The following is a 15,745-nucleotide window of genomic DNA, read 5'->3' on the forward strand; positions in this document are numbered from 1 at the left end:
GAAGTTACTTAATACACAAACTTTTCATTTCTCATGTCAGTGGTCTGAATCAGTACACACACATTACACTCCTTGTATCTTGAAGGATTATTTCTGGCAAAGGTTATCAACATAAAACGAGTAGGGATAACCTGTTTCCCCCTTTTCAAAGAAGTACAATCTCTATCCTTTAATAGGAATATAACTTCTATATGATAATCTCCAGTTCAGCTTGTACAATGGGAAGAACCAGCTAACTGAATTTTCTCTTTCAGGGTCTCTGCTGGTTCCATTATAATTGGCACATAGGAAAAGGGAAGGGCACTATCAGAAGAATGGGAACAAGCCACAGTAATGTGAGCCCAAAAGAGAACTGTCACCTCCCAATACTATAGTCCACCTTTACTATTCCTCAATGAAGCTATGAAAATGCACATCATTCTGTGGTTAAAGGCTACCTGAAGCTCCCATCCTGTGTTTCTTAATATGCAACAAACTGTGCTGTTAGACCATAATTGAAAACTAACAACATAACTCTTGAACTCTTGAACTTCAAGTACAAACGGTTTACAGAAATGAATGCCCAGTGTACATGAATGTATTTAGTTTACTGTCATGAAGTCTCCAGCAAAGTAACAGCTACTACCATTCTTATGAATATTATGTTGGATGGCATCCAAAATAATATTAATGCAAGAAGTTAAGACAGCTGACATAGCTATGCAAGCAGTAGCATAAGTGGAAGCATAGCTATCATTGAGGAGGAGGATAACAACAACAACAACAACAGGTGCCCTAAGAATTGTGCAACATCTTCCACAAGCAGAAGACGTACATTTATTTTGGCTGTTACGCTACCCTAAGAATGAGGCTCCCATTAGCAGAATGGCTGTGGCACAAATAGGATGCCCCACTTGGATATTGCCACACAGAAGTACCGTATTATAAAAAATATATACATACTAGCTGACCCGGCCACGCGTTGCTGTGGTTCTTTCCTGTGATCCCCCCACCCCACCCTGTCACGATCCATGACGTATCCTGCCCCTCCTCCCTCCACCCCGGCTCATCCCTGTGTTTCCGTAGGATACCCTTCCCTCTGTTGTCCCTGGGGAGTGTTGGCCCCTCCCCCTGTATCTCCATACCTTGGCCCCCACCCTTCAAAAAGGAATTGTTAGGTTCTGGGTTCTATTTCCCAGCATGCACTTTTGTCTGAACCCTCTGTTGTTCCTGGGGAGTGTTGGCCCCTACCCCCGGTATCTTCCTACATTGGCCACCGTCATTGGAGAAGTTGTTGTCAGTTTCTGGGTTCTATTTCCCAGTATTTACTTTTGTCTGAGCCCTCTGTTGTCCCCTCCCCCCTGTATCTCCATACATTGGCCCCTGCGAACGAATCGTGAACATTTCTATATATTTAGATTAAGGATAGGGGATGATGATGTGCCCTGGGACCCAGATAACTACTTAAAGAATCCCAACCCGGGGGGGTCGAATAGCGAAGCCCCATAGCCCCGTAGCAACAGACAGGCCCAGACAGAAGGAGGGGGGTCATATGGGCCACTTGGGTGGGCCTCCAAATCTAAAGGGGGCCTCGGTCAGCATATTCACAATCAGTAAAATGAGAAAAGTAACAAAAGGGTTAAAAAAGGGCCACATTATCTACCTGGCCCGGGCAAGGGGAAGGTAGGGGATTGTAAATGGGGTGGGGGGTGGCCACTGCAAATATCTGAGGACTTAAACTGGGGAGAGAAAGTGAATGGTTTTTTAAAAAAACCACAGAGGCTTACAATCAGTTGTTTCTCCTAAAATAAGACATACCCATAAAATAAGCCGTAGCAGGATGTCTAAGCATTTGTGCAATATAAGCCATACCCCAAAAATAAGACATAGTTATAGGCGCAGTTTTGGAGGGCCCCAAGGAAGAGGCAAGGCTGGACGCATAATAAAAAATAAGACATCCCTTGAAAATAAGAAAATGTGGGGGTTTTTTTAGGAATAATAAATATAAGATGGTGTCTTATTTTTGGAGAAACACGGTAAAGCCTAAGTTAAAAGGGGCACGACTGCCCTTACTTAAAATGGCCGCCGGAGCCTCGCATGTGACACAACGGCCACTAAATTATAAAGTGAAAACCCCTGGCTGTGCCCCCAAGTGCGTGTTAGGAGAAATGATGAACGACTGCCTAATGCTGCCAGGCATTTATTAATGCAGCCGCTGGGGAGAGGCTTCGGGCTTTGGGTGGAATAGCTGTCCATGACCGGCATATCTCAGGACATTTTGAAGGATGGTATTTATTTTTGTCTTGTGGATTGGGGGGGGGGGTAGTCTACGTCAGCCCATGACCTATTTGGGCTCCTCCTCCCCCCACCTCCCACCCAGGGCTCCATTTGGGATAGTATTTAATGGGCTGTAGACCTGAGGCCTAGTATGTAAAATGGAGCCAAGGCCTCCTGTTTTACAGGATCTCATGGCAGAGGCGGGGTTTGTGGGTGTGGTGTGTTGTGCCTATTCCCTGTGAATGGCCCCATGTGTCCCGATCCATGATCTATTCAGTTTGTGTCCCCCCCCCCCCATGACCGGTGTGGTAGTGTTTCTAAATGGTAAAGTAAAAACCCCTTGGCATGCAGGGGCCTACATAAATCAAAGGCTGTGCTGTGGTCTGTGCCACCACCACCCCCCAGGCAGGCCCCGACCTCCACTTGGCAATGTTGGTTTTTTGGTGGGGGTTTTTTTTTGGGGGGGGAGGGTTAGTGGTGCTAAATGGTAAAGTAAAAACCCCTTGGCATGCCCCCAAGTGTGTTGTTGTGGGTTCCCCCCCCCCCCGGGCCTGTCAGGGGCCTACATTAAACAAAGGCCTAATGGCCGCCTTGGGGGATTTCAAGTTGCTTGGTTGATGATGATGTCATTTGGTTTGTGGGTATGGCTTAGATTTCACAGGAAGGGAGGGGTGGAGGAGGGTACTACGCCACTTGAGGGCGCTGTTTGACTTGGTGGAAAAGCAGGTCTGCACCTGGGCAGGTGTGCGATTTGATGGATTTTTGCCCCCAACAACGCTCTAGGAGTGGCCTGGATCGTTGTGTCAAAATTTCAGGACGATCGGTCAAGCGGTTACGGAGAAAAGTGTCAAACGGAATTTCACGCTTTTTACATTTTTATATATATAGATATATACACACACATGCAGCATCACACACAACAAATAATGTCTAACAATACTAAACCCAAATGCAATAGGAAAGTTCAAATAAAAACCTTCCATGTCAATAAAACCAGCAAATGTACACATCCAACCCAAGAAGAAAAAAATCAGGTTTCCCAACTCCCTCAATCTTAAGAATAGCATAAGACATCACTAATGAACATGCCACTGAGAATGGATGGGTCTTCAGGGCCTTTCTGCAGACCTGAAGTGTGGCAACTTTACAGATAGCAGCTGGTAATGATTTTCAGAGTCACGGACCTACATTGTTTAAATGTAAATAAATTGTGCAGAGCATTTTGTAATGGCAATCTACCTTTCTCATTTTTCTTTTAAAAGAATCAATAAAAATTATTAATGAAAGTTGAAGTTAAAGCAGCAGGCAGCCATATCACCCATTGCAAAGAATGCACACAGCAATTTTTCAGCTATTATGTAATGGGGTGATAGAAAACAAATTCACATATATTCACACAGATATATATTCACATATATCTTGTGCAGGCCACCCAAAAAGTTTATATTCTTCTGTAATGCTGCTGCTGTAGTGGGTGTTTAACACCTTTTGGTTGGCAAAAATGGAAGCTTGCATGTATACTTTTTTAAAAAAATGCAACAGGGGAATTGTTTCTAAACCGCAAATAGCTATAGAGCTGCATTCAACATAGCGCTAAGGAGGTGACCATTTCATCAGCAGAAGGATTTTTCCTTGCACAATATAACACACACACCAATATATAACACAAATCTGTTCCCCCAATGCAACACCAGATATGGGTACAGGGTAAAGTGGGGGGAGGAGAAAGGAGAAATCCCCTTGTGCTAGCACTAAACGTTGCGCTAGTGAGAAAGGTTCACTGAATACCAACCATAGAATTTGCCCAAAATAACAAATATATATATGGAACACGCATTGATAGCACCATGCTCACTACAAGAACATGCCACAACAATTTATGGTACAAATCCATTACAATTTCCAATGAATTTATATATTTACCAAGATTTGGATCAGCAGCCTGGCGTTTTTTGATTTTAGCTTCACAAATGGCAGAATAGTATGCGCATGTCATCTTGATCAGCCATGCTGCTCGCAGCAACGGCACAGAATATTTTGCTAAGTAAGCAAAAACATCTTCCTTTTTACTGAGAATTGGGACCTGGGTTGACAAGAGGTTTTTAAAAAAAGGAGTTAGCAGAAAAGTTAGAAAACTTCACACTAAAAGACGGACCGCCAGAAACAGCTGAATAATACATTAAAAAGTCACCTCTTTTGGATATTACAAAATCACATCCTTTTGGCTTAGCTGCCACACTGCGCTGAGCAAAAAGAACCAGGGAGGAACAGGTATTTTGTGAGGTCCATTTGTGCAGTCCCAGTAAACCAGTTTGTCTTCTCATGTCAAGCCATAGTTTGGCTTATCATGTCATGCAAGCAGGCTAGCTACAAGCCAATGAAGGAGAGGTGAAACATGAAACTTCATAACTAATATATTTGCTTCAGCAACTTCAAAGTTTCAAAAGCATCCTTTTCTAGGTGGTGAAACAGAAAGCATAGCATTATACTTGCAGGCCTGTCTGCCATGTCATTTATTTCACCAAAAAAACTGGCCTCATGTTCTGCTCAGCAACTGAGTAGATTTTATCATTGTGTTTCAAACATGAAAAAGAGAATGGCTCCCCCTATTCCGCCTCCAAAAACTGCCATTCTCCTCTCCCTTGTAATTTTGTCTGCATTCTCTCTACACTGCTAGAAAAAAGGACTCATTTATATGAACCCATGCAAACAAGTCAACAGGTTGGTTCAGATGTAACGCTAAATTGTTCGGTGTTATGAGACTGAGCATATAAAAGCCTAACGCTAAACTATGTTGAAAAGATTTAAAATACAGAGGGTAAAAACCTAATTGCAAGGCACCAATTTAATATACTAATTACTAGATGTATCTCCCACCACCCCAACCAACCCCCCAAAAATCAATACGCCTTCGCTGATCAACATTTCCTTGATGTTCCAACACATTTTTGAGATGCACCAGAATTCTGCATTCATGACAGTGTTGTGAGAGCTCAGCAGGTACACACTGAGCAACTCCTAACAGAGTAAAGAAAAACAGAGGGAATTCCCACTTCCCCAACCACTTTTTTTTCAAAATCTATACAATACGGTTGGCACAGTCTTAAGTCACTTTTAATTTAATTGCCTCCCCGTCTCAAATTTATGAAGCCCTCAAAATACTAATATTTACCTTTTTTGCCAGAATAGTCAGTGGTTTGTTTCCTGCTAAATCTGCAAACCAATTGTGAATTGCACTCTGGGAACGAGCAGTAACTAGCCAGTAATTGTCTTTGGCATTTACTTGCGGTTTCTTCTTTCCTGTATCCTGGAAAGTATTAAGTTTTAACTTCTCTTCTAATATGCTGCTAAAATAAGCTCCAATCTGATAGAGAGGGAGGGAGTAAAAGAAGCATACACAGTTAAGTATCTATTAAACACTGCCACACACAATATCCCTGTCTAAAGAGATCTAGAATCAATGTTGTTTAAGCTATCAGCTTAGTAAGAGTGTATACTAAATTCCCTGGTGCTGCAAGTCACTTTTCATACTACAAAGTGATAGCCCATCTTTTAAAGGTAAATGCTCTGTGCCTATAAAACAAAAAGCTATTAACTAAGAATGTGTGAAGCGTCTATCAAGGTAGATAGACCCCAATACATAACAGATATATAAAAAGGAAGAAAGTCCTGTTGAATCATAAGCAACATCCAAAATTCACAGTTTGGCAATATCTTTATTAGGACTATTATTTCCTCGCAGCTGTGCCAATGTGACTTCTTTTGATTTTTCTGCACTTTGCAGAATACTGCCTTTAGCCATTCAGAAGCCAGATCTACAAATAGAGGGAAACGATTCTCTACCAGCTGAAGAAGGGACTATTCAGGAGTTATTGGTCTCCAACCACTAGATATTCAAACCTAGTGGAGAATTCTGGGGAACTTGAAAGCTTAGTCAGTGTTGTGTGATTTTGGCTAGCCCTAATGAAAGTATTGTCCAACTTCTGAAACATATTAGAGACACACTGGAGCATCAGTGTCCCTCTGTGGGTACATTATCTCCAGGTTAGGCTGCTGTCCAGCAAAAGACTTACCAGTAAATATGTACGTTAAATATGTACTGTACATATTTAACATGACTGCTTAACTTGAAGCATATGACATCTGGCTTCATTTGAATGCTTTACATATTTGAATTCACTGCTAAATCGGAGCCGTGATTAGCACATAGGGTGAGCTGCGCAATGAAATGAAGTCCCATCAGCATAACCAGAAACCTCAACCTTGCAGTTACCATTATGTTAACCCCAAAGAATTAAGAGATACAAAATCAAGAGGAAAGGTAGTTTCTTTTGCTGGAATAGCACATATTTACTTACAAATCTGTAAACTTACAAGTTACACAGAACATCTGTCTACTGAAATAATGAATACCCATATCTACTTAATTAAGGGGATGAGGGTGGCACTGTGGGTTAAACCACAGAGCCTAGGGCTTGCCAATCAGAAGGTCGGCAGTTCGAATCCCCGCAACGGGGTGAGCTCCCGTTGCTCGGTCCCAGCTCCTGCCAACCTAGCAATTCGAAAGCACGTCAAAGTGCAAGTAGATAAATAGGTACCGCTACAGCAGGAAGGTAAACGGCGTTTCCGTGTGCTGCTCTAGTTCGCCAGAAGCAGCATTGTCATGCTGGCCACATGACCTGGAAACTGTACGCCGGCTCCCTCGGCCAATAATGTGAGATGAGCACGCAACCCCAGAGTCGGTCACGACTGGACCTAATGGTCAGGGGTCCCTTTACCTTTAGCTTTACCTAATTAAGAGTAATATTATTAATATTATTAATACTATTAATTCAGTTTATGAATCACCTTATATGAAGACATCTCAAGGGAAAATCCAGCCAGATGGGTGGGGTATAAATATATATTATTATTATTATTATTATTATTATTATTATTATTATTATTATTATTATTTTATGGCTATTAACATAATACAAAAATCACATAAAATGCCTAAGATTTTATGGTCCAATCTGGTAAACACATGAACGAAAGCATACCCTAATCTACAAATATCTTTTCACACAACTATGGCACAATCACCAGAAATAAATCTAAGCGCTGAAGCCATTCCCAAAAGCAATAATGTTCACATTCAAATGTCTGGCAATGCAAAACAAAAGTTTTTGCCTTGTGTCTGAATGTGATCATAGGAGTGGCTGTGAAGGAAAACACAATAAATTACTACGCTGTCATAAAGGAAAGTACTATTGCAACAAACCTCAATCCTGACCTTACCTTTGAAGGGTTAATGACAATATTCCTAGCAGACCCATGCTCATCTCCAGAGAAGGCTGGCTGGTTACTGAAACCTTGCTTTACATTCACAGCTGTAAGTTCATCCTACAAAGAGAGAGTTTTTGTTAAGTTATTCGAGCTGTAGGTTTAAGTTTTAATTACTTTGTTCAATGCCTTTCTGAAGGAATTGAAATTCCTGGTGCATATTATATACCACAAAATGTCATGCTGAAACAGTAATATGTTCCCTCTATACGCCATAGTCTTTCACATCAGTGTATTTTGGAATAACACTTGTCTTTTATCTGCAGCAAGTTGCCTACCAGGCCGAATGTTATCAAGGCTTAATCTCCTACACATTCACTTTCATCATCAAAGGGTAGCATTTTCCAGGATACACAGAGACAAACACTGACTTTTTAATGTTCTGCCACCATCTTACACACATCTATGTATGTCAGCCAATAGAATTCGGATACCTTAAAGGCTTTCGGGGTTGAAAGTAGAATAGGCTTAACGGCTGTTTCCTAAATTAGATACAAAATGCTAGTCACTCTTTCTCTACCTCACACACAACACAAAGGCACAACAACATCACTAAGTGTCAGATTAGCTACGATGCCCCCTGGATACACATGGCTGCTGTAACATTTAAAATTCATCTTATTCCAGGCCGGCTAGACCACTAGACATAGCTGCCACCTGAACCATACATTGTTGACATGCAGCACTTGCAAAGACTCTGAACTAAAGCTAGAGAATCTTTCAACTGGTAGTTCTTATTTCTTAAACCCAATCCTCTTCACTTGTTAGCCCCTAAGTGGCTAACAACATATAGTATCAGATATACTGTAGTAATAAAGCGTTGTTAAACACAGCATTCACAGTATAGGGAAGGTTTTAATACTTGACGTTTTGCTGTAATTGGTGTTTTGATTTGTTGGAAGCTGCACAGAATGGCTGGGGCAACCCAGTCAGATGGGTGGCATATAAATAAATTGTGTTGTTGTATCATCCCCAAAATAACAACCATTAAATACAATTACAGTAAAGAACGTAAAACAGTCATCCCAGAACAAACCTAGGTTACAGTTCATGCTTGAACCGCAGGAGGGGAAAGGGCTCTTGTGCTTGGGTGCTGCTTGGGGGCTTCCTATGTGTATCTGGCTTACCACTGTAAGAACAGGATGCTGTACTAGAAGGGCCACCAGCCTCGTTCAGCAGGGCTATTCTTATCAGTGCTGCTGTTGTTGTTGTTTAGTCGTTTAGTCCGACTCTTCGTGACCCCATGGACCAGAGCACGCCAGGCACTCCTGTCTTGCACTGCCTCCTGCAGTTTGGTCTTATCAGTGCTATTTTTCTAGAAAAAGAGGTGCCAGAACTCACCATGAATGCCTCCCTTGTTCTCTTATAAAGGCAATGGAGCCCATTTGAGAGATGCCGGAACTGAGGTCTGGCAAGTTCTGGCTGAAAAAAAGCCATGGTTCTTATGGAGGAAGACAAACCATGAGCCCGTGTTCAGGTGCAATGCTAAGCCAAACCATGGCTTAGCTAATGTCAGTGCTGCTGCTGCAGCAGCAGCAGGGGAACAAGAGTCAAGCAGCTATTATTTCCTCACAGGGAACCAGCATGCTTTCTGATTCACATTAAGTCATAGTTTGGGCTGAGTGTTACGTGCAAACCAGGCCAATGTGTACTTTCAAGCAAGCTTTCAATAAAGTTTGTCTCAAACACAGGGGCAGCCCATCCCATTTTGCCACGTGAGGCCAAATGGGAATGTGCAGCTGCCTACCCTCCCCGCGTGCCGTTGCGCGCACACACACACACACCGCTTCACACACACACCGCACACACACACACACCGCTTCCAAAGTTGACACTCATTTACCCTGCCTCAGGAGAGAGCCAGGGCACTCCTGCTTTGCTTCTCTGCAATGCCACAAGCCAAAACACCTCCCACTTGCCAGCGAGAGCAGGGTATTCTGGTGGAGCAGGCAAGGTACCGCTTCCGCTGCCTGAGGCAAGTACCGTACTTCACCCTGCCTCATTGGTGGGCCAGCTCTGCTCAAACATTTCTGAGTAAGCTTTGCAGTTTTGAGATAGGGATACAGGTTCTCTTATGGATTAGAAACTGGTTTATTTCAAATGGTTTAAGCTTCCCTTCACCCCTATCCCAATTCCTACAGCATGACTCAGATTCTAACAAGCACCCTACCATAGAAACTGACAGGCAAGGAGTTTACATAATGTCAAGCTCAGTTAAATGAAGTATAAAGGTTGAGCACGCTGTCATTTGACTTAACTTGACTTCCAAGCACTCTCCTACTGAAGACACACAGGGCGACTGGATGGAATTGTCACTTTCAAAGTAATGCACTCCACGTGACATATTACACTGGGTTTTGCCGGGTTATCAGGTTAGCTTTTCAAAGTGTCAGCTGGGGCCACTAAAGCCTAATCACATTGTAGATTTGTGTATGTGTGTGTGCTTTATGACAGCACTTCAGCACCTGCATATTGGGTTTTTAATCATATAGCTAGTAATAGTAAACATATAGCACAAGATGCTCCTTGTGACTTCATAATATGTTTGGAAATCTAAAGGGACTGAGTAACAATCTTGCCACTTTCAATTTGAAGTCCTCACAATGTTGCAACTTCATATGCCTACACTTCTTTTAAACTGCACACACTGATGAATGCTTATTTAGTCTATTGAGAAAACCATAATATTTCCCAGCTTTGGGAAACAAAATTTACCCAAAGTGTCAACCTGGGAACCACATTTTATCTAAGACAGGGATGGAGAAACTCAAAACAGTTTACGACAGGAATAGAACAATACACAATGATTTAAAAAAACAAACAGTATCAAAGAAAGGGGGGGCTTCTCCTTGCCAGACTTGAAATTATATTTTGAAGCCGCGGCTTTATGTTGGATGAAGGAATGGTTTTTGCTAGAAAATACGGATGTATTAGACCTGGAAGGCTTTGATAATGTGTATGGATGGCATGCATATTTATGGTATGACAAAGCAAAGGTTTATAAAGGTTTCAAGACCCATATAATCAGGAAAGCATTGTTAAATGTTTGGTTGAGATATAAGGATCTATTAGAGAGTAAAACACCCAGGTGGCTTTCACCACTGGAGGCCAAAGCCTTTAAAAGGCGTAATATGGAAGCCAGATGGCCAAAATATAAGGATATTTTAGTACAGGAAGGTGATCAATATAAACTTAAACCATATGACCAGTTGAAAGATATATTATCTGATTGGTTACAGTACCATCAAATCAATGAAGTGTTTAAAATGGACCAAAAAGTAGGTTTTCAAAAAGAAGAATCTAAGTTGGAAACATTGTTGCTAAATTCGAAATCTAAAAATTTATCTAAGATGTATAATTTATTGCTGGAGTGGCAAACGAAGGATGAACAAACAAAGTCAGTAATGATAGAGTGGGCCAAAGATGTTGGGCATAATATAATGATACAGGATTGGGGAAAAATGTGGAAAAAATCTATAAAATTTACAGCATGTAATGCTTTGAAAGAAAATATGTTGAAGATGATGTACAGATGGTATCTGACCCCAGTTAAGTTAGCAAAGATGTACCACACACATGATAACAAGTGTTGGAAATGTAAAGTAAGTGAAGGGACGTTTTATCATATGTGGTGGACTTGCCCCAAGGTAAAAGACTTCTGGGATAAGATTTATAACGAATTAAAGAAAATGTTCAAAAATACGTTTATTAAGAAACCAGAGGCCTTTTTGTTGGGGATTTTGGGGGGGGAGATACCAAAGAAAGAGGTTACTGTTTTTTTGTATGCCACAACAGCAGCAAGAATGTTGATCGCACAGAAGTGGAAGATGCAGGAGCTACCTTCAGTGGAAGAATGGCAAATGAAAATGTTGGACTATATGGAATTGGCTGATCTGACCGGAAGACTCCGTGACCGGGGGGAGAAAGCGACAGAAGAAGAATGGACTAGTTTTAAGAGTTATTTGAAGAAATATAGTATTGTAATTGATTAAGAATAGGGATCTTGAATGTTATTAGAAATTGTAGCGTAATATGAAAGTAAAGTGAAGAAAGATAGAGGATGAATATAATTATAGAACATTATAAAAGAGGAGTGAGATATAGTAATTTTAAGAAATGGGTAATGAGCTAGAATTGCTATTTGTGATTAATAGTGAATCGCAGCGAGTAGGGAGCAGAGGAAGTCGATGTAAGAAGATTAGGATAAAGATTCAGAATTGTGATTTTTTCCTTTTTTTTTCTTTTCTTTTTTTTTTTCTTTTATTGTTTTGTTTTTGTGTGTATATGTAGTTTTCTTTGTATATGTTTTTTTTTTGTTACTGTATTACTTTTTTGTGTATGTTTAAAATGAATAAAAATTTTTTGAAAAAATAAAATAAAAAAACAAACAGTATCTTAAGGAACAGAAGAGTAAAAAGGCAATGGCCACATAAAACTAATCCTAAGGTACGGATTTCTTCCCTAGGGAAGAAAATGTGGTTCCTTTCTAAAAGTGAGCAGCAAAGAGGCCAGGCAGACTTCCTTTTGGGTTCTGCACCAGATCTTAGGATCCACATTTCTGATGGCTGGGGGAGCTGGACCAAGGTCTCAGAAGATGAACCAAGTTGTTGGGCATGCTGACATATAATTAATTATGTGATTGAGACCAGTGTTAGAAACTGAGATATGAAGCTAGGAGCTAAATGGCACCTTAAACCTACCGTAGGTTATGGGCCCAATGACGGAATGTCTAGGCATTTTTTTTATAACAAGAATACAAAGTTGAAAATGAATGAACTGCAGGTAAAATATTATATTCTTTTTTCACATGGTCTAGTCCTTCCCCTGCCCACCCCCCTAATATTCTTAAGAGGGTCTCTTCTCCAGTCTTCAGATAGTAACTGGAAGTGGGGAGGCAGAAAAAGATCCTCCTTTCCTTCCACTCTGCAGTTTTAATCTGAAATCTTAAGCGCAGTACTGCGCCCAGAGCTCAGAAACGGCTTGCGCTAATAGAATTCCCTGTCGCAAAATGCGTCTAGAACAATGGGAGTTTCGAACACTGAGACACAATGCAAAAGGGATACTCAAAACCTGCTCCTTTCGCATTTTTACTGCTGGGTAATATGTATTAACAACTCCTTGAAAAATACTTCCATTTACATTATTAAACCAAATAAGGAACCTGGAACAAAATAAGTATTTCTTCACTTGCTGCAGAATATTTTCAACTCTATAATCTATATCAGGGTGGGGAACTTTTTCCTGTCCAAGGGCTGTATTCTTTTATGGACAATTTAAATAAGCATTTGTCTTTCCCTATAGATCCAACAACAGGACTCCAGTGACTCCTAAACCAGCACCACACAAGCCAGCTTTTTAGACTACATAGTGCCGTCATGTCATGTCAATACAAAAGCCACATTGTACCATCTCAGTTTATTTGCTTAAAACCATAGGTCATCACAAAGCATCTCTCATGAAAACAAGAAGATCATTTAAAATGCCAAACATTACGGAATATTGCCACATGCTAGATAAAGGCACAGATCTAGTTCAATCTTGTATCAAATTATGGCCTAGATATGGTCAAGCAGTTGTGCTTGCCTTATTTTCTGGGTGCAAGTCCCTGTTGCAAATAATGCTATCGTAAGTAACATACTTACCTTGGTTTGAAAGACAACTCATTTTAGAATTGAAAACAACAAGTTTCACCTCTTAAAGTGTACCTGAATGTGCATGGGTGAGATATAAGATGTACAAAAGACAAAACATGGCATTGATTTCATTCCAAAGGATGCTGGTAAAACCGAGGCTTTGTGGTTTTGAATATGAATCCTACTGCTGCAAATTAGGATAAAATACATTATTTTTTAAAAAAATGCACCCAAAGGCCAGATCCACAAAGGAAGGGGGATATCCCCATACAAAACCATTTTGGGTCATGCTTTTGTCTGTAGCAGAGTACAAGGTAGCGCTTGCCTGATGTGAACAAGCAGGGAGTTCTAAAGTTTAGGTGCTGCCACACTATAACTAATTTGAAATTTACACATACAGTATTAAAGAGAAGAAAAACAGTTTGCCAGGCCTAAACAATAATAAGAAAAAATCTCTGAGCAAATGCTGTTTGCTGTTTTAAACTTGGGAGCTAAGCCCTCTTTAGGCACTATAACCCGAAGAGAGGACACTTTTACAGTGGGGGTAAGGAGATGTCTTCCAACCAGATCTGTGAGACCCTCCAGACATTGCACATGTTGCCAGAAAACTTCTGCAGGCAAGAGCCATGTGTGTCAATGGAGGCTCCCTGCATAGCCAGGAATCCTAATCTTCCAACTCAGAAGGCAGGGTGGAAAATAAATAAGGCTTGGTGGTTCTTCAGAAATGCTCTCTATATACGAATAGAAATGAAAGGGTGCCAGCAAACATCCCTGTCAACCTCTGTGGATATGGAGTTTCCATTTGTCAAATTAAAAGCATTAACTTACCCTAACTCGAAACCGCATTTGTTTTTCCCCCAGATTCAAAGGTCAAATACTGACGTTAGCGAATGTGGCAAAAAAAATTCTGCAGAAATCTCTATCCATGCAGGAATATCCAACTCCCAAGAGACTGTGATCAACTCCCAGTATTAAAAAAAATGGCAGTGATCTACCCATTGTCATTGGAGGGAGGAGGAGCATTGGGGGGGGCTGGATTGCCCAGAATTGTTGAGCTTTTTTAAGGAGGGAAGTGCCTAGAGTTGTTGAGCTTTTGGGGGGAGGATTGCACAGAGTTTTTTAGCTTTCCCCCCATAACCTTTTGTACATGATAAGGATTCCATGATCTACCAGGATCAGCTGGGGATCTACCGGTAGATCACGATCTACTGGTTGGACATCCCTGCGAGGTTGATGAGGCATCTGTTTTCTAGTTTAACATATTTTGATATCAAACGGTATAGCAGAGAACACTGGCCAAGGCTGTTTTCCCCTTTTCAAAATGTTGATGATTCTTCTATGTCAACATAAGTAGCTTCCTTATACAGTCATATCTCGGGTTACGTTTGCTTCGGGTTATGCACTTTCGGGTTGCGTACTCTGCAAACCCAGAAGAATTTTTCGCCACATGCACAGAAGCGGCGTGCGCGGTCTGCGCATGTGCAGAAGCACACTTTCACGCTCGTTTGGGTTACAAACCGCACCCTGGAACAAATCAGGTACGTAACCCGAGGTACCACTGTACTGAGTCAGACCATAGTTCCATTTAGCTTATTACTATCTACCCTAAGTAGCAGTGTCTGTCCTGGGAGAGTCCCAGGCCTAAGCTGGGGGTTGAACCAGGGACCTTCTGCGAACAGGGCAGATTCTCCACAACCTGGTTTTGCTCTGCCCAATTTTCCCGTTCAAGAAGCAAGCAGTTATAGATTTTAAGAACAGACATCCAAAATACTAACTGATGTGTAATTTTTAGGATCTTTGCTGCAGCCTATTTGAAGGGGATTTATACCCGATTCCCAGCCTCTGGGAAATTTACTTCTATATGGCAGAACAATTTAGCCAGCACTGTAGGCCATCAGCGACTATGACATCGTGTCCTTTGGGAGGCAATTGGAGACAATGCAATCCATCAAATAAATTATAACAGGTATTCCTGAATCTGTAGAGAGGTGAAGAGAGACTGACAAGGCCACACTGGTACTCAGGAAAAGATACAGTACAGCAATACCGTATCCAGCAGGGAAGATGAAAGATAACTGATGTAGTCATCTATAGCTCCAAGCTAAAATCCCTCCAGTGTATTTTTAAATGTCCTAAAACCAATTGTAGGAAACGCTTATCCTCTCAAGCAGGCCCTGGGAATATCTTATAGAGAGCACCCCCAACTTTAGAGAAAAATTCAATAGCCAACAAAAGTTGACTGATTAGGGGGCACACTGAGGATTCAATCCATGCAACAAACTCTAGCAAGAATTCATTGCAGTGTATTCCAACACTAAGAACAAAATAATGTAAGAAGAGCCTACTGGATCAGGTCAATGGCCCCATCTTCTCCAGCAACCTGTTCTCACAGTGGCCAACTAGACATTGGTGAGGAACCTGCAAACAGGATTCGAGCACAAAAGCACCTTCCCCTCCTGTGGTTTCCAGCAACTGGTAGTCAGAGGCATTGCTGCTTACCATTGCAGAGGCAGAAGATAGCCATCAGGGTT

General features: G+C 41.3%; 1 protein-coding gene across 3 annotated transcripts in view; it reads right to left on the reverse strand.

Annotated features, from left to right (window-relative positions):
* The window catches only part of MED12L (mediator complex subunit 12L), a 167,085-nt gene that overhangs the window by 144,054 nt on the left and 7,286 nt on the right, over positions 1–15,745 (reverse strand). For all 3 annotated transcript variants that reach the window (XM_035132415.2, XM_060274471.1, XM_060274472.1), the window contains exons 2-4: positions 7,537–7,641; positions 5,429–5,620; positions 4,180–4,339 (exon numbers count right to left, since the gene is read on the reverse strand). In XM_035132415.2, coding sequence (XP_034988306.2) covers positions 4,180–4,339; positions 5,429–5,620; positions 7,537–7,641 — 457 coding nt within the window. The remainder of the gene's footprint in view (positions 1–4,179; positions 4,340–5,428; positions 5,621–7,536; positions 7,642–15,745) is intronic.

This window comes from Zootoca vivipara, chromosome 5 (assembly GCF_963506605.1).
Source record: "Zootoca vivipara chromosome 5, rZooViv1.1, whole genome shotgun sequence".
Taxonomy (NCBI): Eukaryota; Metazoa; Chordata; class Lepidosauria; order Squamata; family Lacertidae; genus Zootoca; species Zootoca vivipara.